This window comes from Phycodurus eques, chromosome 11 (assembly GCF_024500275.1).
Source record: "Phycodurus eques isolate BA_2022a chromosome 11, UOR_Pequ_1.1, whole genome shotgun sequence".
NCBI lineage: Eukaryota > Metazoa > Chordata > Actinopteri > Syngnathiformes > Syngnathidae > Phycodurus > Phycodurus eques.
The window spans coordinates 15,409,098-15,433,788 of record NC_084535.1 but is presented as its reverse complement, the minus strand read 5'-3'; the positions used below and the strand labels follow the sequence as shown (position 1 = coordinate 15,433,788).

General features: G+C 39.8%; 1 protein-coding gene across 22 annotated transcripts in view; it reads right to left on the bottom strand.

Moving 5' to 3' along the window:
• LOC133409403 (neurexin-1a-like) overlaps positions 1–24,691 on the bottom strand; it is a 247,800-nt gene that overhangs the window by 104,578 nt on the left and 118,531 nt on the right. For 13 of the 22 annotated variants that reach the window (XM_061689309.1, XM_061689310.1, XM_061689319.1 and 10 more), the window contains 7 exons: positions 20,013–20,216; positions 18,411–18,437; positions 12,181–12,303; positions 10,432–10,813; positions 8,762–8,952; positions 8,021–8,194; positions 1,944–2,063 (listed from right to left, as the gene is read on the bottom strand). In XM_061689309.1, coding sequence (XP_061545293.1) covers positions 1,944–2,063; positions 8,021–8,194; positions 8,762–8,952; positions 10,432–10,813; positions 12,181–12,303; positions 18,411–18,437; positions 20,013–20,216 — 1,221 coding nt within the window. Of the gene's footprint in view, positions 1–1,943; positions 2,064–4,950; positions 4,971–8,020; positions 8,195–8,761; positions 8,953–10,431; positions 10,814–12,180; positions 12,304–18,410; positions 18,438–20,012; positions 20,217–24,691 lie in introns of those variants that run through there. The other 9 variants (XM_061689313.1, XM_061689323.1, XM_061689326.1 and 6 more) reach the window with 3 other exon arrangements.

Sequence of the window (24,691 nt, the reverse complement as noted above, 5' to 3'; positions counted from 1 at the left end):
AAAAAAACGACATTTCCTCCAGAAACGGTTTCTCATTTTTCTTCTGGGCCCCCATACCAACCCTAAGACAATCCATCAACACAGATAAAACTTCAGCTTCATTTCTTACACTTAGATTTTCCTGGGCAGAGAGAAGTTGACTCGCATATTTATTCCACTAACTCAAGTTCATCACAGTTCTAGGAAAGCATTTCTTTGTACTGGATATTGCATCCCATGGGCCATGATATTGAGCTGGGCTATTGTTTTATTAGGTCTGCAGGAACATTGTGTCTGGCTACAGTAACAAGGCTTAGCCGGCAGTCGTTTAGTCCAAATGTAATATACTCGTACATCCTGTGAGCCCATCTGCTCCCATTGCTGTAAATGACCTTTCACGATGTATATATTTATATACTGTATATAACTAGAAAACCAAAATATAATGCGACTTTTTCTTTTAATGCATAAAGAAGGGTCACAAGGAGTTCATGATCACTTTTGCTCTTTCTTGAGCCAAGACAGTCAAGTGACTGTAAAGGGAGAGCGAGACCACCATAAAAACCAAGAATCTCATGAGCAGAAGACTCCTTTTAGTGTTACAAATAGGAGAAGATCGATGCAACTATGTGTACTTAAATACTGCAAAAATAATAATAATAATAACGTTGTCATCAAAGTGGTATAAACACAAATCTCATCTATAAAATGCCCAGTTCTTCTTCTGTCTTGAATGCCGCTCAGAACTTTGCTTATTCAACCTACTGTTAAGTGGTGCAAAAGAGAATGGAGACCCATTGAAAGCCCCCATGCATTTGTCCTAAAGAAAGTAGAACTATTTGCAAAAAGGTGGACATAACCATGATAATTTAACAGTAAATCAGCCATCAATGTGACAAATGACAGAGGTCTTCAAGACAGAGACTAACACGGGATTGCAGTAATGGAGTAATGGAGTGGATGTTGACTCCGGCTCCCTCCCACTCCCACAGAAGTTGTTCCCCCTTCCTCCCAATCCCAATTGAGTGTTTAAAGAAAAATCCCACTCCGCCCCGCAGAGATTGCGCCCATCCCTTCCAATCTCGAGTGTTTAAAAAAATTCCTGCCAAATCCAGAAACTTTAAAAAAAAATCCCACCAATCCCAAATTTTTGAAAAAAATACCACAGAGATTGATCCCAAAAGCAATCTCAAACTCAACTTTTACAGAATCCCACTCCCATTTCCCCACCCGCCCCACTTTTTTAAATCCCAATCCTACTCCATTTTACTTCCTCGGTATAAAATATGCGGTCCATGTCTGTTTTAGTCACCATAATAAATACAATGAATTACCGGAATGATTAAGAAACGAAGCATAAATTTATTAACAAAAGCCGTATTAGTCACGTAGTTTAGCAATGTTTAGCTTGATGCTGATGGGAAATGTACAAATATCGATTGAATTAAAAATAAAATAAAATATAACTGCATCATGATTTCCACTCCCGTCCATTCCTGCTGACTTTGTTTTCATATTTCCCGCTCGCAACGAACTTCGCTCCCGCTCCTGCCCGATCCCGTGATTAAAGGTGAAATTCACTTCCCCGGGACCCACAGGGACGCGGTGGGAATGCCGAAAAATGTCAGTCTCTAGTGCAAGAAAATCAAAGATTTAAAGCTGACCCAAAGCCGGTCGATAATCGAGAGGACAAAAATGGTGTGACAATATTATGTAAAAATACAAAATCTGCAGTTGACATACAACAAACGGGTACATGTGGGACACAAAACAGCCGTCTGACTAAACTCATCAATGGATCACACCATTCTGTTCAAGAAGTTGGGAGGTACAGTAGTGATGGGGGAGTCAGGACAAATACCGCTACGTGAATCTGAAATAGCATCTATTTTATTTTTATTTTTTATCCAGTGTGTCTGCAGACAAAAACCAGGAACTGATTTTAAGGATTTCTGGACTCCTACCGTCATTACACAACGGGCCACCGAACGTCGTCATGCTGCAATCACAGCTGAAGCCCTCCCACTGTTGAAGACAGACACCTTGGTTGGCACATGAGTCTTCCTGGCATGTGGTGCTGGGGCCTGAGCATGGAGAGAAGTACAACACACAGTGAGCCCACCAACATTACTTGCGTCATTTCACTTTTCAGGGAAAATGTCACAAAAATAACTATCCTCCTACAAAAGTGACACACACAGATAAAACAAATGTACTGTGCCAACACACAAAGAGCATATTTTGATTAATGCATTTAAAAACTGTCAACTGCAAGACCGATGACATATTTTTAAAAGCAAACAGCAGAGACGAACATCATCCATCCATCCATTTTCTGAGCCGCTTCTCCTCACTAGGGTCGCAGGTGTGCTGGAGCCTATCCCAGCTCTCATCGGGCAGGAGGCGGGGTACACCATAAACTGGTTGCCAGCCAATCGCAGGGCACATACAAACAAACAACCATTCACACTTACGGGCAATTTAGAGTCTCCAATTAATGCATGTTTTTGGGATGTGGGAGGAAACCGGAGTGCCTGGAGAAAACCCACGCAGGCACGGGGAGACCATGCAAACTCCACACAGGCAGGACCGGGGATTGAAGCCGGGTCCTCAGAACTCTGAGGCTGACGCTCTCACCAGTCGGTCACCGTGCCGCGGAGACGAATGTCACACTTTTGTAATTTACATATTGTAGTAACAATTTACATACCTGTTGAATGCGTGGAGGCAAAATCAAAATGTTAAACAGAATTTGTGTGATCAAAGTAATCTGCCTATCAGTATTATTATGATTTTCATGTGCTACTGTGTTGAAAAAGATCGTTCTTCAATGACGTGATGGCGATTTGCTGTTATTTGTGCCTTCATCAAGTCAATTAATTCTCCTTTAAGTCTACATTTTGTACAGGTACAAGTTGAGCCAAGCATGTAGCTGTGTGCTGAATTTCTGAAAGGACATCAAGATGGTAAGGGTTACTATGGATGATTGTGGAAGTTATTCAATTGAATCCAATGACATTCGACAAGTACAAACTTATTGATGCTGCTGTCCTGCTCACTATATTACGGTAGCCAGTTCAACATGTTAAAAGATTGGACATTGAATTATGGCATACACATATTAACAATTAAAAATTCATTTTAGTTCATATTCAATTGACTATTTGGTCAAATGTTTTTGAATGCACTGTGATAGTGGTGCAATTTGATCTTGACAATACAAGAAACATGAGCAATGTTATAAGAAGTCTGAATTTGGACAAGTGAATGTTAAAATGTACGTAGGAATCTAAAATAGCGCTGAGACTAGCAGTCGCTGTCTCTTTCTTAAAACCTGCCTGCCATATCATGAAATCCTGAAATAGTTGTTGAAAAATGAATGAACAAACACCATAAGAGTCAACTCTGGTCAATGCATTTGTAGTTGGATGGACAGAAATGTTGAGAACATTTTATTAAATTTTTGATGCTGATGCATTGTGCCATAAAATGTTGATATGTTTAACTGCCTGCAAAATTAAATTGTATCTTCATAAGATCATCAGCAATCCTCATTGTAACATTTCAATTCCCTTAATACTCTGACTTTACTCTCTTGTATTTACATTTTTTTTTGCATAGAATTACAAGTTCTTATCTCGTAATATAAAAAGAATGTTTGCAACATAACAACGTCATAAGTTGTAATATTTCAGCTTTATTCTCATAGTATTATCTCACTATTAAAAAAAAAATGCTTGCATGAGTACGTACAACTTTAAAACTCAGTACATTTCAGCGTTGTACTCATAGTATGCTTGGTGTGACCCTAATAAAATTAGCATACTGGTGATCCTAAAACAATCTAGAATCAAAAATTGTATATTAAACGGTACCGTAATATGACATTATTAAACAATACCGTGAAAATAATAATAATTAAAAAAAAGAATGTGTGAATTTTTATGTAAGAGATCTATGAGGGTTCAAGTAGAACATAACGTAATTTTATGACATGTTAAGGCATGCAAACAGCACTGTGTGAACCAAAAAGAAGAAGACTCAAAAAAAGAATCAAAACATACTTTTGTCCAATGTGAACAACATATTGCAGTACTGAACACATTTATTAGACCACAAGAAGAGATCATCTGGCATGAAATACTTTAATGAAAACACTTTCAATTTCAGTGAGCTTTTAACTTTTTAGCATTTTGAACAGGAATGAGGAATTTCAAACTGAATTCAATAAACTGAGCTGGCTTATTGGGTTTATCTGAGAAGTCAGAAATTAATCAAGCATACCATTTGCCACTAAAATATTTCTTTCTGGAATGCAAGTAAATAATTACAGTATTTTCTGATATCTTAACGAAGAAATAATGTATTTCTAGTTTTCTATTTTTTTAATTAAAAAACTATAAGAATAATTACTATATTGTTGCATAACAATATCATTTTGGTTCAAAAGCTTCTGCACACTGATGTATTCACCATTGAAAAGAAACCCAAAGAAAAATGACTGGTAATTACCAATGATGTTAATTTATGGCGGCTGTGGTACAAATATGAGTGGTGGTCTAATAATTGTTTTAAGCGCTGTTGCTTGCTATTGCAAATCAAAAAGTGAGGCACATCGATGTATAGGCTATACACTCCAAGACGATCACTGTGAAATCCCTCCTTGCATGCCTGCAGGTGTTTGGTTTTGTTCTGTGTAGAGTGCAACAACAACAGCAGAGTGGATGATGAATTTAAAATTAATGCAGTAAATTAAAATTAAATGAATCAAAAGGTAATGATCCTTGTATTCCAGTGGGACTAAAGCCCATGATGTACAGTACACCGGGAAGGTGAAAGGGAAATGTGGCAGTCATCTCACCCAGGGATATGTGATATGTGTGTCTTTCGAGAAGTGGGGGCAAGGAAGCATTGCCGATGCAAAGAAGGGAAGGATATCACACGTCGTATTAAAACAATTACTTTATCTACCTTGCAAATCAGCTTTCATCAATGCAACTTTTGACAGCAAAATGGTAGAAGAGGAAGAGGCAAAGTATAGCAACGGTTAGTAAAAGGATGTCAGAGGTGGAATAACTTGTCGAGACTCTGGAAGGTGGAGAGAGGGCAAGTGTAGATGAAGTGGGTGTTTGAATCAGCCAAAAGGAGGGATGCACAATCAATGGAAGTTGGGGTAAGCCAAACTCTAAAAACATTCATGAAGATAGGCTTTAACCACACTGCAATAAGCAATCAAACAAATACAAACAGCGTTCATTGAAAGTAACCATTGAATTTGTAGCGGCATAAAGAGCACAACAAATTTGTCACAACCACGGAGGGTGCTGAATTTGATTACATTTGTAATGTTGAATCATAAAAAGATCATAAATTGTAAACTCAATTGAGAGGAGTGGATAAATTGTGAAATTAAACTAGGTGACTGATGCCGAAAAGTAAATCCAATATTATCTTTGGATGCTGGTGCTCATGCTAATCATGAATGCAACAAAGGTTTCATCCATAATTCACAATGATTGCTTCTGGCAAACTCTCAGATCCAGTAAGCGTGCACAGTGCAAAACGAAATGGCGATGGAATTGGAAATAGCAGTAACAGTTCAAATATGGCTGAGAGAATAATCACATTATAGCCAAATGAAATTAGCAATTGCTCATGGTAAAGTGTCAGTGTTTGATGCATTTGAACAGAAAGCTTACTGCATTTATTCATATCACATGCTATTCATGGCACGAGTTAGCAGTGTGGGTGTCTCAGCATAAACACTGCAGTGTGTGAGTGAGTGTGTGATTGATAACATCCATCCATCCATCTTCTTCACCGCTTATCCTCACTAGGGTTGCGGGCCGCTGGAGCCTATCCCAGCTATCTTCGGGCGGGAGGCGGGGTACACCCTGAACCGGTCGCCTGCCAATAGCAAGGCACATAGAAGCAAACAAACATTTGTGCTCACATTCACACCTACGGGGCAATTTAGAGTCTTCAATCAACCCACCACGCATGTTTTTGGGATGTGGGAGGAAACCGGTGTGCCCGGAGAAAACCCACGCAGGCACAGGGAAAACATGCAAACTCCACACAGGCGGGGTCGGGATTTGAACCCTGGTCCCCAGATCTGTGAGGCAGATGTGCTAACCAGTCGTCCACTGTGCCGGCTGATTGATAACAATGAGAAGCAATTACATATTTGTATTATGTCACAGAGACAATAAAATACTGTAGATAATGAGGAAATACTGTACTTCCCCACGAGGGATGGGAATGGGGGACAAAAATCCTTATTGCTAAATCATCTGCATAATGAATGATGAAGAATACAAGTAATAATTATTTGGGTGTCAATCATTGTTTAACTGGGAGTTTTAAGGAGTGTGTGTGTTTTGGTCTTTCAGAGAGGGAGTAAGCAAGTGTAAGCATGGGAAAGGAGCAGTTAGTTTAGCAGTGATCCTGTGCTGTCAACATCAGGAATGTAAACAAACACCACAATCCCCAAAATCCAGCCAGATCATGTCTCTCACTTTCTCTTTGCACCTGTGCAAAGTGTGAAAGAAGGAAAAGAGGGATGTGGAAGGGTTAAGTAGAAGAGTGGAGGCTTTTCCCCCAAATTAAATTATTCCAAACTATACTCACCGCTAAACATTTACTTCAATTTAAACAAACACATTCATTGTGTGCAGTAGTTTGAGTCAAACCTCTTTACATTAAAATACATAAAACTATTGCAACCAAAGGGACAAAATCCAGCTTCTTGTTTTTAAATAGTAGTATGCTAGCAGCAATCCAACAACTGAAACAATTGTTCTGAAGGTACTCCAGTTCAGTTTCGTCAGCAGGCTGTTTTGGCAGAAAAGTAGTAGTAGCCAAAATTAATGGTGCCTTGGATGCAGCTAGAGTGAAATCGATGGTCCCTCAATGATACAAAAGTTGGATCCAAATGATTTACAACTTGAGCAGTTGGCCCACACTAAAAAGAAACGACACTGAGAGACGCTGTCTCATACAAGGTGTGTCAGAATAGTTCCAGGACTGATGTCACAAAAGCTATATTTTAAATTCCAACTACCCTTCTAAGTTATTCCCTTGGAGTCTAATGTACTTTCCCATCCTTCGCTGCCATGCCTTCATGCACACCTGTCAGGATTCTTCCAGGATTCTCAGCAATTCCGTAGTCACTGCCATCTTGATGTCGTCCATGTCTTCAAAATGGGTCCCTTGATGACCCCGTGAGCTTGAGAAAGAGGGGGGGGGGGGGGGGGGGGGGGGGGAATCAAGCGGTGCCGAGTCAGGTGAGGAAGGAGGTTGCTTCAAGATGGCAAGATGGTTCTCAGGCTGTAACTGTCGGATTGTCATGGTGCAGCAGCCACGAGTTGTCCAGCCACAACTTTCGCCTCGTCTCGCAAACTGAACGAAGAAAATGTTGCAGGATTACTTTGGAGACGTGCCGGTTGATCGTCTGGCCCGCACTAAAGGGGAAGCTTGCAGTTTGTACTTTTGGTTTGAAATACGTACATGTTTTGTGACACCGGTCCGGTCCTGGAACCTTTCTGACAGACTTCTTACAATAATAGATGTTTTTTGTTTAATTTCACTGTGGTCCAAATACTCCTTTTGTTTTCCATAGAATAGAATTGAAATGGAAGTATTTAAAAAAACAACAACTGGACAACAGAAGAGTAAAAACAGCAAAACCGTGACCCAAGATACTTCAACTATCTTGGATCAGATATAACTAAAAAAATAAATATGGCTCTTAGCAAATTAATTCCCACAGGTTTATAGATGACCAGTTGGAAATTTTGACTGATCGTCAGTGCCAGTTGACTTTAGATACCGCAGATCATTTCAAATAACATCGGCTCTTTCTTGGACAAAATGTAAGGAATCAGTTGAGCATTGTAGAGCGTTAAAAACAAAACAAAAAAATACTCAAACGTTTCGGCATATGCTGCAGATTGATTTTTACTCCGCCATATAGTTCTGCTGCCATGACAATTATAAAAACTATCAGGAAGCTCAAAACTCAATTTAACTCAAACCTCACCTTCACATCCCCTTTCGATTTGCCCCACACAGTCCAACGCATCTGACATCAAGTCCGGGAGACGGCCATTCAGATCCACTGATGCCAAACAACCTTGAAAGCCCTCTTTGGCATGCACCAGTTTGGGAAGTTCCTTGTACATCTCCTTGGTCACTCCACCAATATAAAGGTTACCTGAATGAGGGAAAAAATACAATACTTACCCCTCGTGGAAAAATATGGTAATTGCACTATAAAGTAGGCAGTAGGGGCGAAAATAAAAAGCAGCTTTCCTATTGTGAGCTAGTGGGGAATTGATCACACTACAGAACAGACAGGTTATATTATTGCATAGGATAATTGTCTTGTGCAAATTAAGCAGAGGATTAAATGTATGTATGACCTTTGTTAGCGAAATGAACAGTGTCATGTAAACATTACCTCAGGAAGTGCACAATTTAAAAATATTAAACAATTATAATTCATTGTATGCCCTCATAAGACATATATCATGTTTCTATAAATTGGGAAGACTGCTACATTGGGCATGAATAAAACAATCTCATCATTGTTTTATTTGTTTACTTGTTACTATCATTCTTTTGTAGATTTCTTGCATGATGTTGACTTGGTATTTTTTTAATGTAGCTGTTTTAAATGTAAATTCAAATCATATTAGTTGATTTCAGTTTTGTTATCGGATAACAATACACACGTGACGATCATGTCATTTTAACACTCGGTACAGCAGATTGTACATACCCTTTAAGTCCAGGTTTTTGGCCCCTGTGGTGGTCTGGGTGGTAATCTTGGTATCAATCTTGACAGTGTGGAGGTTGTTGGCATCCCTGGAGATGATGACACTGTGCCAATTGTTGTCATTGAGAGGCTTGTTGGAGTTTCCTTTAATCAAATGGGCTCCATTTCCCAGGTCTGACACATAATGCAGGTATCTACAATCAGACAGCGAAAGACCATTTACTATGTTTAATCATGAACAGAAAACTAAAAGACCTGAACAAATGGTCATCAAAATTGAATGTCACAATAACAAAACATCATGCTGAAGTTTTATAATCTTCTATTAACCTCTCTTAAAAATGGAGCAATAGTGTGTGCATGTTCCTGGAGTGCATGTTTTGTTTTTATTTATTCATTCATTTTATTTTACTTGTGACGCATTAGTGCGTATGCATAACAAAAATAGCAAAATTATTGTCAGTCTGCAGAATTAACAAAGGCTCTTGGCTGTGATCAACAAACCAATCTTTAATTCTGTACTTTAAGAGCAGTTCACAATTTATATGATCAATTTAATAAAATATTATTATTATTTTTTTTTTAAAAAGAACACTTTACAATGTTTCTCCAAGCAGAATATTATGTACTGGGTGATTGAAAAGTAACTCCCTATTTTTAAGTACTTGTAATCTATTTATGAACTATAATTCTTACAAGAAATGAACATGAGAAGAAAGTGTATTGCATGGAGTTTTATTTCAAATTCGATATGGGCGCAAGCATTAGCCACCAGTTTCTCAAGCCGCCTGGGAACCGCATTAACTGATTTCACAAGGAACACTTGTGGGATGGAAGACACAACTTCTCGTATTCGGCCTTCAAGTTCTTCCAAAGTCGTTGGTTTGTTTGAATAGACTTGCTCCTTTAATCATGGAACATGCTCAAACATTTTTAGAAAAATATTAAAACACATGAATAAATTGTAAGTATTTTAAAATTGAGAGTTACTTTTCAATCACCCTGAATAACTTCAGGCCTTAATTGAAAGAAGGTCATCCTATAGCTGAGCATTAAGAAATGCACTCTTGGGTAGTTGATTTCTTTTTATGTTGGGTACTTGTGTGCCTTTGTGAGGATTAAAAAAGGAAGAAGACTAATAGCCAAAAGCTCTCAATAACAATTCTGGCATAAAGGTGATAAGAACGAAATATGAAGGTCATTAGTAATGTAAAAACTGTCAGGAATTTTATTTTCTTAAGAAACTGTTGTGAAGTATGAATATTTTCATGAAAAGGACCTTATACAAGCAGCTTAATAGTAAGCATTTAGTGTTTCGTATTTGCAGGTCTCTTCAGCTGCTGACACGCTGACAAAGAATAAGAGGGAGAGAAAAATACAATGTGAAAATTGCACCTGGAAAAAAAACAACAAGGTTTGCTACCAAAATACATTTCAGATACAGTAGATATAAAAAGTATACACACCCCTGTTCAAATGCCAGGTTATTGTGATATAAAACAGTGACACCAAGATAAATACGTTAGAAACCTCTTCCACCATTAGTGTGACATCATATCTTCTACAACTCAGTTGGAAATAACATTTTCAAGAGTACAAGTGTAAAAAAAAAAAAAAAAAAAAAAAACACCTGAGATAATGTGGTTTCACAATAGTATACAGTCTCAACATACCCTTTGACCAGCTCCACCACAATGAAGTCATTCCCATCCCCACTGTTATAGAGGATGAGGCCATCAGAGGAGGTGGTCTTAAACTGAAAGAAAAGATGCATGGAGTAGTACGCCTGAAGAGCGGTGAGGGTGACGTAGCTGGAGCGCGACTTGAAGGTGACAGGATCAGCAATGATGTTCTTGAAGCCGATCATGGCGTTGAGTTCACAGTAGTCGATGTCGCCGTTTTTACACAGGTCTATATAGGCCATGCCATTGAAGGAGAGGCTTTGGAGATGACCAATGAAATTGGACGGCACCATGGCCATGAAGCGCTTTTCCGTCACGATGCCGGTCTCAATGTTGTGGAACTCCAGTTGGGTGTGGTCACCGGCCATTTGACCTTTGATCGCACAGATGGGAAAAGAAAAGGTAGTGTTGCTGGGGCAGTGGGAGAATTACGGCAATGGCAACACAACTTCCCGAAAATGTCCAAAATACATGAAGAAGTTTGCTAGAATTATCAAGATTCGCAAGCAAGCTATTCTTGAGATTGCCTTGTTTTGATTGTCTTATCTTTTGTCAAGACTATTGGGACGATTGGGACCAAATCCATCCATCCATTTTCTCTAATGAGGATCGCAGGTGAGCTGGAGCCTATCCCAATGGATTTTGGGCGAGAGGCGCGGTACACCCTCGACTGGTCGCCAATAAATTAATCAAAGATCATGTTTTTTTTTAATGTGGAAGGAAGTTGCCCAGAGAAAACCGATGAAAGCACGTGGAGAATATGCAAACTCCACTCAGGAAGGCCTGAGCTGGGATTCAAACCCAGAGCCTCTTGACTGTGAGGCAGACATGCTAACCACTAATTCTCTAACGTGTTGTTCGGGACAAACGCCAAGACAATCAATTAAAATACTTTTACTGTTTTCCAAACATTAGCAAACTTGGCTCGACATTTTAATTATACTGGTGTTGGTAAAAAAATAAAATAAAGAAATACAAATCTGTGTCTTGACTGGGTGTATTCTGCAAGATACCACACAATACTGTAGAAAAGTATTGAAATGTAGTTAAGCCCAAAATTATTCAGGACGGGCATTTTTATACATTGAATGTATGTTTTCAAGCTGGAATGCAATCTTGTGCACCAAAGATTGTGGAACATTCCAATATATATATATATATATATATATATATATATATTGGGAGGGATGGGGTTGCATTGTTAATTCAAAGAATGAATAAGAAGAATAAAAATGTCTAATTGTACTTGTAATTGGTACAACAAAATTGAAAAATGAACAGGCCAGACAGAGACTAGAAACTGTTTCTCTCTGACCTTGTTTCAATGCCATCTTTTTAAACCTAAAAATGAAAATAAAGACAATAAAATAAAGATGACTCAAAGCTACAGTATATGCAACATGCAGAAGTGAGAACAACAAGTAAACAATGATGGATTTCTCTCAGAGTTTGGTGCCTAAAATTCCAGCATTATCTAGAGTACTCGAATAAACTAAATTCATAACATTAGATATGTCTTTATAGGGAAAGGGAACAAGTATTTTGTCCAATGGTAAAAACAAACTGTCACTTTCTTGTGTCAGTTCCAGCTAAGATACCATTCACCAAATAAAAATCTACTTTAACTCGAAAGTTGGCCAGGGTGTGAATAATTTTGGGTTTAATTGTACAAATGACGGGGGGGGGGGGGGATAACAACAAGAAGGTTTGTAGGTTTACTTTTTGGTAATTTAGAAGTACCTTCCACTGGTGTCAGATCATCTACAGTCAGTGTCAAAGTCTTTCCCCTCCTGAACACACGTACTGTGTGCCACTCATTATCGTTCAGATTCTGACCCGCAAAAATAGTCTCTGGACCTTTGCCTGCAGGACAGCCCAAAAATTGTTAACAAACATACACATGTGAGAGGTGAATATACTACAGAAATCCGTACAGAAAACAGTGAAGAAGGTAAAAGAAAAAGAAAAGAGGGACATTCATTATTTCAGCAAAGTCAGAAAACATGAAGGTTGACATAGTTAATGGTCCATAGAAAACACATTATCCTGACTTGCACTTTGCCGTTCCAGCATTAGACAAAGATAGACATCAGAATGTTCAAGAAACTCCCATTTTCACATGCAGAAAGAAGGTAATTGAGAAGCCATACTTTAATAGCTTTCTGCTGTAAATCTGCTCTGTTAGTGGTTGTAACTAAGTAAACTTAAGAAATGGGACAAATATAAAGTAGCTTGTCTCTGGTGTCTGATAGACTGTTGTATTCAACTAATTTATATTACACCACTTAGGTGGCAGCAGATGACCATCATGAGATATTCTATCTCACAACTGGGCATCACCTTGCATTCCTAATTTGTTCAGTTTCCCTTAAATTTGAGATATTAAATAACTTATTAAAGAGATAGTCATACCATAACAGTAATGTTAAACAGAACCATTTTACTATGTTGTAAAATGGGAAATGTAAAGCAAAAATAAAGTTGCTGTCACCAAATCCAGTCAATCAAATACAAGAAAATACAGAGTGTGGTTCCATTTTCAATAAGCACTGTCACAAATAAGAATGTTCATTTTGGAAACACAGCACCATGTATCTGATGCTTGTTGCAAGCTAATTAAGTACAGTGTGAACATTGTGCAACCATGATGTGTTTTGATGCTCAGTGATAATTTAAGTGACATAACACTGCAGTCCTCCGATTCATGCCTTCAGCCAATCCTGAAACTACTGCATGATCTATGTGACTGAGAGGTTACAAAGATTCAATGTGGCAAACACCTCAAGCATAATCTAATTTAAAATCTGATAAATTAGAGCAGCACGACAAAGTGCATGAAAATTAAAAACCCTGAAAGAATCCTCTCTGCAATTACCACTCACAAATCACACAAGCCCTGAATTGGTCTGACGAGAGAAACACTGCAACCTATGTAAAGATCTTGGAATTTTTATAGATGCCGCTCCAGCGTTCTCCTGCTGTGCCCACACAACCAAACATGAGGATGACAATATCCCATTGTGACAGAATTAAATCTCAAAAAGGTTCTGCCCACTGTGAGGCTTATTTTAGATAGGTGCCAGGTTCATGCTCTTCAACTCCTCTACAGCTATTTATTCTCTCTTCTTCAGCAAGTTTTAAACCACTGATGCAATGCGTATGCAAATGTGCGGATGCCAAAGTTCTGGGACACGTTCAATCTTAGAGGCCCAGTTCTGCTTTGTAAGCACTAAACATAGGGGCAGGATTGAAACTGGAGCAGGATTAAGGGCCAGAGATATGAAATAATGGAATAGACTAGGACTTGAAAGTGTACTTGATCTTTGTCTTCCATCTTTCTGCCCTTGTTGCTCTCCAAGGGGAGAAAAAAGGAAGCGGGCGAAGAGGCCATTTACATTACGCCACATTCCCTCACTGCATCCACTGTCTTACTGTGTGGTTGTGGGACTGACATTATAGGCCAATGTGCGTGCAGCTTCCAGCCACCAATGATCCTCACTTATGGTGATCTATCTGCAGTGATGGACCCACAGCGATGTTTTTCCGCCTCGTTGGCTTCTGTGCCCAAAGGAACAGCAGAGAAGTATGGCACAAGAGCAGCAAGAGAACATGTGATTATCCAGTCAATCAACTCGGGTTGGCAGAATGACAAGCCAGACGCTGGTGCTGCCTGGCCCAACACCACGACTCACTCAGGTGGACCAATCAGCAACTGCTGGATTACTGTCAAAAGGACACATCAAAGCCTGTCCTGGTGGCAAGAGAAGCTTAGTGGGCAACACCAGGTGACCTACTTGTGTGATAAATGCTGAAATGCATTGTGAAATTGTTTTGTCACGCAAAGGTCATTAAACAGGACCAATCAGTCCAGTAAATTCTCTTAATTGAATTAGCACTCGAAAAGAAAATAGAAAATGCTGAAGTTTATTACACCATCGTGTGGCTGGAAAATAGGCCATGAAATCTCATGTTTGTTATGACTAACCAGGCATGTTAGTCAATATAATGTATGTCACCATAAGGGGCCTTTGAGACTTCCTGATTTCACATCAAAAAGTAGAGACTTTCCATTGAATTTCATATTAATTGCATTAGGTAGCTGTTATGGCTGTAAGAAAATGCATATTGGCCAAGCTGCAACATGTTTTTTTTTTATGAAGAAACTGGAAGCAGACAATGTAAATGCACACAGCAAATGAGGTACTGTACTGCATGTTGACAGGGTGGACAATGACAAGGTGGACATTTTTGACTTATGTTAGCATTTAATGAGCATCTGGTGCACCTTAACCCCGCAACATGATTCAGTTAACGAGCTAATGTACTGTTTAACAAATACAGGGCTCAAAGTTAACTTGGCCTTGCCCTACTTGCAGTATGTAAGATGATTTATTTTTGCAATGATATGGAGTCGACCTATTTTATTATTTCCTTTTTGGGACTAATGGAATGTAATTGCGGAGGTATACGTTTTAACGGGACTTAGAATCGTTATTTCCTCTCCGTGTGATGTTCATCCACCCATGACTTTCGACTCACTAGTACACCACTAAAGAGTGTTACTGTTAAAATAGGCTTAAACAATTCGGCGGAGGAGCGGGAGCGGCGCTGGCGGCAACACACGGAGAGGCGACTCACGGGGCTTCCCGGTGGCGGCCGTTGCGAGCCAGGATGCAGGCTTCACGAAGCGGAGGTCCACGGCACGCGATCCCGACCCGTGTGTCTGCGTTTGCTGGGACAGAGGCCGGCGTGAACAACAAGGCGCCTCTATCTCGCCCAGTCGATTGTGAAGTGACGCTCTGACGGGCATAGCACGCCGTAGAAGTTGCAACGCTGATGCACTCCTCTCAACGCTGCGGTCACGTAGGACAGTCAGTCAATCAGTTTATTTCTTTAGATTTACAGGCATGGTCACATGAGCTACAAGTCCAATTGGGTACGTTTACACTCAAATGAGGAAGTGAAACTCTCTACTGCCAAGAGAAGGCCACGACGATACCGAGGCACTTTTAATTTCGCGATAATGTGAATATTGTGACATCCCTACATACGACAATCATTGTTTTTCATATGCTTGCCTGATCGAGAATTTTGCTAGCTTGCCAGTGACTATTTTTTAACTTGCCACGGGCAATCGGGAATCAGTAAACTTCGATCCCTGAAATATATATAGAAATTCTAAAATGTTTTTATATCAACTTATATTTTGCTGTGACATAGTGGACATGTTAAGCTGGGCAACATTCAACTACACCTATAATATGATGAAATTATGAAATATAAATGTGAATATTTATTCTGCAACTATCCACTGTTTCAGCCTCCACTACAGAAAGTCAACATGCTCATCGTAATGTAAAAAAAACACACCAAAAAAACCCATTTGCCCAATGATGACAGGGTGGACAGCAATTTCATGGACACGGTGCAGTGCAAAATGTTCAATAATCCATCCATCATCCATCCATCCATCCATTTTCTTTAGCGCTTATGCTCACGAGGGTCGCGGGCTGCTGGAGCCTATCCCAGCTATCTTCAGGCGGGAGGCGGGGCACACCCAGAACCAGTCGCCAGCCAATCGCAGGGCACATAGAAACAAACAACCATCTGGACTCACATTCACACCTACGGGCAATTTAGTGTCTTCAATCAACCAACCACACATGTTTTGGGGATGTGGGAGGAAACCGGAGTGCCCGGAGAAAACCCACGCAGGCACAGGGAGAACATGAAAACTCCACACAGGCGGGGCCGGGGAATGAGCCCCGGTCCTCAGAACTGTGAGGCAGATATGCTAACCAGTCGTTCACTGTGCCGGAAAATGTTCAATAATGACTATGAAAATAGAATATGAATGATAAAAATTTGTCATTTTAATTAGTGGATGTGTGTGGGAGCCAATAAAATAATTTTAAAAATAGGTATAAAATGAAGCAAACACATATGAGGAGACTTACTCTCTAATTTACCGGTATGTCTGCAAATGTTTGGTCACTTACTGTATAATAGGACCTCAGTTTCATTTGTCTGCTACATTTTCATAATGTTTTAATATTTTCTGATGAGGACCCCAAACGCACTTATATCACATCGTGATATAGAGCCATGTGTGACAGAGATATGTCGTCAGGTAAACATTGAAAACATTTCATTCTAGTTAGAAAACAACAACACATATATATATAACAACATTTATCCCTGTAATGTTGGAGGAGGGTGGAACCAGGAGTCCATCAGTAGCCAGATAACTGAAGAGTATGTGTTTTAGTTTGTTGTCGCTTAGTACACGTTATGAGTGTTTAAGTCAAAGTGGCAATGTTTTCTCGAGACAGCTCTCGGCAGCCCCAGGGAGCCTCGGTCGCTAATTGACAGTGATGTGTTCTTTGAGTTGCTGCTGAAATCTTTCAACTACCAAGCTGACCAGAACCACAGTGCCTGACCTGACACTACACATTAATTAACATGAGGGGGGAAATAACAGAGACAATAATAAAGAGAGATAAAATTATGAATTCAACATGAACTAAACATGGTTATTTCCCCAAACTTCTTTTCATGTCCTGAGACCCAAAGTTTTGTAAATCTTCAATTTGTATTGGCCTAGTGCCTCTATTTATTTAAACAGTCGTTTCTCCTGGAATAGTCATTATGGATGTTACTTCAGTCTTTTCTTTTACTTTGTGATGTGCACTACAAAGCTACACAATCCATGGAGCAGATTGTCTTATTTAAAGCGTCAGCGATACTTTACAACACTTTAATATTAAAATATCCCCCCCAAAGGTCCTCTTGTCATTGTATTTTTGTTTTACATTAAAAAAAAATACCCACTACCAGTCCTAATATCAACATAAAAGAATTACCAGGGTTTTGTGTGCACACACATTATGCCTTCACAGTGTCATCATAAACCAAGAATGACCTTTTAAAGCGTTGAAATGGGGAATTAGAGCTGTGAGCTTTTCATTTGCATACACAAACAAGGGCTGCATCCAGGAGGCATGAACATTGCTATTCAGCATTTAGAAAGGTGTTAAGAGTGGCCGGCTCACAGAGGCATGTCTAGAGGTCACTCCACGTGATGCGACATGGGGGCATTGGATGTGTAAGGCCTCGCTTTCTCATCACTGACCTTCGGAATACGGAACACTGACTTACAGCATATTAAACCCCTGTATAGTATTTGTGGGGACTGGCTCTATGAAAGATATTTTATTTCATTCATTATTATCTATGACACCGATAGTGTGTATAGCTCTTGGAATCATTAAACAGGAAGAGAGGTCATGGATTATGACTCCAAAAATGTAATAATTTATTCATCACAGTTCCTGAATAATAAATGTCAGGGATATTTACCTCCTAAAATATTGCAGCGTTACCTCTTTGTTGAAACACACACACTCACAGACGTGCGCACACACAGACAATGATCTATTCTTTCCACCTCCCACTTCAAACATTTCTTTCTGCTCTGTGAGGCAACTTAATGAGAATAATAAAACCACACTCTGTATTTCCTGTATATGTGCCGTGAATGACCTCCTCAATTTACATCCAGCTAGACGTACTAGAGTCAAAGTAAAAGTAAAAAAATGTGACAAGGACCTCATGCATGTCGAATACCACTGAAATATTACTGAAAAGTATTAATTTTTTTTTTTTTTTTTTTTAATTTTTTAAATAGCACTAGAAAATATCAATAGAAACGTAATATTTCATGGTTCCAAATCTATTACAACCTCCCCTTTTCACATCTTATGAACCTCTAATAATAATTGCAATGCAAGATGCAAGTCAGATACAGCTTACGAGGAATTTTGAATGTCATTTAGAATGGCTGCAGAAAAGAAATAGAATGTCTTTTATAAAACAAGGTTGCTCGGAATCTGGTAGTAGTAATCTGGTGGTAGGCTACATGAATGCCCAGAGAAGAGTAATAGAAGAGATGAATGTGAGCAGTAACTTACTGGAGGTACAGTTTATCCTGATACAATCTAGATGGGGAAGAATAGATGAGAGATAAATTCATCTTTCAACATTGCAGCTGCAGACATCAGTAAAACATACAGTCCACCTCTCTGGGGACAGACACACGGACGCTGACCGTCCTCTGATGCTCTCACTCATGGCCTCCAGCTGCAACATGACCGCTAAAGTGCTGCAGCAGTCGAGAGAGAGGAGCATAACATGGTTTTTGGGAATATCCAAAATAGATGATATTAATAGCTATTCATTCTATATATGTTTTGATTTCATATTATAGGTGAATTATTTACATTTATATATTATGAGAGCATGAGATTTTGGTCAGAGTCAGACAGGGCCAGCTAGGAAACTATGTCTATCATTTTGCAAACAAATCATGATTATCCCCTAAAATATGACAGTGTTTTAAGATTATTACCTGATCATCATCTAAAGTAGTTATATACTATAATAGAGAAATTGTGATGATTATGAAAAAAATTATCTCAATTTAAAGAGAGTCTAATATGTATTTCAGTCATTTTATTACAGTACATTCAAATTATTCACGGATTTTTATCTTGACTTAATGGAGAGTAGGAGTTCATCTGTACGACACTGACTGAACTCCAAGGTATGTGTAAGTGTATCTATGTTCTAAAGCTGTAAAAGACAAAAGTGTACAAAAGAAGTAAGCAGTTTTTTGTAGTCCCTTTTGTAGCGTGCTGGGTTGTGGTCTTAATTCTACCACAGCAGCTCGAGTTGTCAACTTTCATGACTGACTTACAGTAAGCCGCGGGCACACAGGCTTTATCTTACTTTTCCCTTTTTACCTCCCTGGTTGCAAAAGCTCAGCTCATGTTGTGCTCTGCGATAGGTGACCCAGTTCGAAAACCCCCTCCGTGCCTTCCTTTCTGGCCCTGCCTGTCGTATGTTGTCAACCGCAGCAGAAAAGTGGGGGCAAACAGCCAGAGACCAACACTTGCCTGCCCTTACAGGGAATGCTCAGGTTTTAAAAAGGTGAGCCTTCTGATAGTTGATACATATCTTATATATATATATATATATATATATATATATATATATATATATATATATATCTTTGAGGAGGAGACAGTGACCTGTCGTTTTTTGGAAAATCATTTCTGTTTCATAAGTTAAAAAAAAGCAATAATACTGTCGATGGCGATTAGCGGTATCTGTCTGTCTGTCTATATATCTACGTATCTATCTTGGCATTAGATATATCTGCAAATAAAAGACCGCCAGGAAAAAATAAGGTGGCAACAGCACCACAGCGGGTCTCAAACGAAGACACATATGAGGAATAAGTTGAGGAAACCGGTGGCGAGCATTTCCTTGCTGGGAAAGGCAACTGTGAGCTCAAGTGGCAGTAACCAGAGAGCCGCAGACTCTTGCCATTGAAAGCTTTACACCATCTCCTTCTATTCAAGAGTGTGAAGACAACAGCAATAATAATAATGTGTGTGAGGTACAATGCATGTGGTGGTGTGGCGGTGCATTTGAAAGAGTTGTCAGGCGTAATTTAGCTCAATTTGACGCATGACTTTGCTGCTGCAGAGGATACGCGCTTGGTTCGCTACCTAAATTAACGGTCAGCCGAACGCGACCGCTCTCCAACTCCAGACGCAGGGTGTCGGCCGAGTCCCGAGAGGTGGTGGCGATTAGGATGCCATAGGCTCGTTGGGATCGGAAGCGCATAGAAACATCTTCAGCTTCTGTGTGCATCACCACTGGCAGCTGGACCTTCATAAACTTGCTGCCGTCGTAACTGAGGACCGTCGCCTCTGCAAATACAATGAAGAGAGGGGCAAAGAATTGTAAGATCAGTGATACAGAATTCGCCAGTTTTGCCTCAAGTATGGGATGTCAGTCCAGTTGAAGTGGTTAAAATACATCCCTTAAATAAATGTTTCCAATCAGATTTCTCTGATGTTATTCCCTAATGCTTATGGACCCTAGAGCAGTCTTTCCCAACCTTTATTTTTCAAAAGTCACATAACACCGCTAAACAAAGAAGGCACAAAAAGTATAGAAACTGGAATAATCTTATCTCAATTAATGCAAAAATTTACTTACTGTGTAAATTTTTATCTGGGCCCGTATAGTTCAACACAAAACTTATATACGCGTAGGAAGCCATGACTCATTCTGTTGTTTGAACAGTAACAAGTGGATACACGGGTTAATTGTACCTTATGTGCTCTAGTGGAAGAGCATTTAATTATTCTGACTTTCACTATATGTCGCTGGCATAGATAGATTAACAAAGATACAATATGTGTTCAAAATAGATTTTCGGACCAATAAAGTGAAATTGGAGAATTTCTCGTGCCACATCGATGATCTTTCAGGGCACACTAATGTGCCATCACACAGTGGTTGGAAATCACTTCCCCTCGGGAGCTGTGATATATTAACCACTGTTGTAGTCATTTATTTTCTTATAATGGAATTTTGTTCAACAAGAGATTTTACAGTTTCTATAAGTAAACCGCAATTTCTAGTTTCATGCTTATGCTTGATCAAAAGTAATGCCAAGGAAACAACTTTGGTATATAGCCGTGTAGAAATGCAAAGGAGAATAAATAAACAAGGGAGATGTGAAACACGAATAAGAATGTGGTCATTTGCATGTGCCACTCAGCCGTAAGCGCATTGCTAGTGTGCTTCGAAAGACATTTGTAACTCACAGTAACAGAATAATAGATCCCTGTTGCTCAGGATGAATCATTGTCTCAAAAATGGCATCCAAACAGACTTTCTATCAATTCTATCATGTTTAGGAGGTGGCCTCCAAAGGTGAAAGCACAGCATTATGGAGCATGGAAGCACATACTGCATAGTACATGCTATGACAGGATCATATTCCATGAATAAAAGAAGTAACTCAAATTAATATAAAGTGACTGGAGCATTGTTTCCACGTTTTGCGCGTCACAACGACAAACTTCACTGGGACATTGATGTAGGCGAGACATATTGAGATCAACATGATCTGTGTTTGTCTATTACCCTTGCATATTGAGGGTCTGCTCGCAACATTTACTCAAAGCATTAGGCAGCTGTCTAGTGAAATGCCAGGGCGATTGTTCAACGCTGGCAGGAATTTGTAACAGCATTTCCGGGAATGTAACTAAACCGCAACCCAATAACAAAGCCATTACTGCTCTTGCTGTGCTGAGACAGACAGTTCGGAGGCGAGGGAGACAGATAGTTTTGGGGTTATAGGGTATCACTGTCCCACACAGCGCCTCATCACCACTTCCCAGTCACACAGAGTCACATGTCACATCCATCCCTTCCGTACTCGACTCAGTCACGTTTCTCACCCAAATCTAATTTCTCCACGCCCCTCCTGGGGTACCCTGCAGATGACATGGGTGTGCGACAACGAGTCACATTGCTTCCAACCAGGATGATAAAGCAGGGAGTTGCATTTGGAAACTTGTCGGAAAATGCTTGGAAATACGGAGTTCAAAGTCCAAATACCTGGAAAGTGCTTGTTTCCGGAGCATACAGTATGTGCAGTGGTTTGCTACTCTTTACACCTAGTACATACAAGCTCACAATATTTGATCCATTCTCTTTAGTCCCTATTCTCATTCTCTCTATTTCATCCCATCTGTGAAAATAGGATGTACTGTATACGCAATGCTGTTGAACATAATCATCATATCAAATTCCTACTATGGGGGGGGGGGGGGGGAATGCCTTTTCATATGTCTCAGTTTATAGAGAATATATTAAACTGCAGGAAGAAAACAACCACGGTTATACAATCCAAAATATTTGGGGCAATGACTTTAACTGCCTTTTTTCCTCGTAATTTACTAGATGTGATTGCCACTAGAGTCTGCTGTGAGGTTGAAAATGAAACTGGGGTTTTTAATCACTTAGACCATTACGTCACTTTTTCAAACATTCGAGAAGCCAAGAGGAGAAAAGTCCAAATGTATGTGTCGAGATGTTGAGTAAAATGTGAGGGAATCACAGCCTCGTCCAAAGTGAGCACCACTGAAACATTTAATACTGAATGCAGTCGTTTTCTGGGGCCCTCGTATGAAAATAAATTGAGCAGAATGAGGCTGGCAATGTGCCCGACAGGAGACGGTCACAGGGCAGATAGAAGCCACCAAACTAAACCAAGCATTCATTTTCCCTCATGTAAAACAGAAAACACTGTTGTTGTGTGTGCTTTTCAGGAGTCAGCATGTGTTTACATCCGTGTGATGTGACAAATTAGGCTTTGATACTAACAAGGGAAAGGAATAGCACACACGACACCGTTTCTTCCTTCCGTTCTCCCCTCAGGAGAAGAGGCTCTGCAAGGAAGGGGAGCTGTCAACTGCATATCACAAAATTGTGATGTGCATGCCAAGGTACTAGGGCACCAGGTCCAATCCAATTTACATTTTGCTGGGGGACAACTGCCAAAGGCTTTGGGAAAATATATCTTCAAGGTTCAGGATAAATAGGAGGAAATGACAATAGGATGCTATAAATAATTCAAAGACACTGTCCTCTTTAGCGTAGCATTCTTGGAACATGCACAATCCAATAAGTAGACTTCTAATGATTAAATATGTGAAAATCAAATTCTGTCAAGTGACAGGATTCCCGCACATTGTCTCCAGAGCCAGTATGATATCTTTACAGTTGTTGGCATACATTTGTCCCTGCATGGCCACAGCGCAGCAACCTAGTTTGTGCATGGATTATTGGGTCTCTCTTTAAGAATTTGGAACGTTAATCTTATGTGTCATCAGGATTATATATACGACGGCTACACTACAAAGGAAAATCAGGTTCCACAGCCCTTGTGGACTCTTAAAAGAGAATTATCCCTTATTTTAACGATATACAAATTAATCCCAAATCTCAAGACTTTGATGATACTATCGCAGTCTCTTAGGAGCTATTATGAGAAACTACTAATAAGGTACAGCTTTTAAATTTGGACAAAGACAAATTTTGGACAAATGATGAATTAATGTGACATCTATTCTCATTCATATACACTGAAACCCCTTACGCCTCTATTCCAACGATAACAGTTGGCATGTTTTCCAACAAAATAACCGTACATTGTAAGCGGCTGGAAGGCACTGAGCCAATCAGTCTCTAATTTGTGATTATACAGTAGTCAAGTGAAGAGTGATTAACAACTATGTCATTAAATTATGTAAAATTTGCTTAAATAGGATGAGCATCCTGTATGCTGAGGATACATTTTTTTTTAGAAAGCTTATGCTCACTTTTTACATAGTAATAGCCATCCATCCATTTTCTTTCCCGCCTATCCTCACTAGGGTCGCGGGCTGCTGGAGCCCATCCCAGCTATCTTCGGGGGGGAGGCGGGGTACACCCTGAACTGGCCGCCACCCAATCGCAGGGCACATAGAAACAAACTACCATTCGCACTCACATTCACACCTACGGGCAATTTAGAGTCCTCAATCAACCTACCACGCATGTTTTTGGGATGTGGGAGGAAACCGCAGTGGCCGGAGAAAACCCACACAGGCACGGGGAAGAACATGGAAACTCCACACAGGCGGGGCCAGGATTTGAACCCTGGTCCCAGAACTGTGAGGCAGATGTGCTAACCAGTTGCCCACCGTGCCGGCACATAGTAATATGTTGAATTAAATTATTGTTGATAATGCACCTATGGACTTTTTGGGAGGTACGCTAATGTATGGCAATTATGGTTAATGTATACATATAGCAAACATATGCATCCATACTTGGAGTTAATGGCACATTCCAGATCAGTAAATTCAAGTCCTGTAGTAATTTACACAGTGTAACCTGCTGCAATATGCATCTAACAGCAAATTACATGTTTACGTGTGTTCAACACACACTAGTACACTGTATATTGATCCAAAATCTACATTTAATGCAGGTACTTGCTGCACTCAGCAATCCGGAATGTCAAATCTCATTAGGGAATATGTGCATGTCCTGCAACAAGCCATCTGGTAGACTGCCTTGGCCTTACACTAATATTTGGGCTAATTAGCAGCTGGATTAACAATGGTGGGGGTAGACATGAGGGATGCATGGGCGAAATTGCTTTGTCTGCTTAATTAAAATCTCTCAAAATAGGCCAAATAGCTTCATTCCTCACTCTAGAAGCACCACCCCCTTGTTCCTGCAGCTACGTTGCCGTCGTTGTCCTCCTCCACCATATGTAATTGCTGTACGTTGCCACCGGGGGGTACACCATGCTCGGATAAGTGAAAGCTGCGGTAAT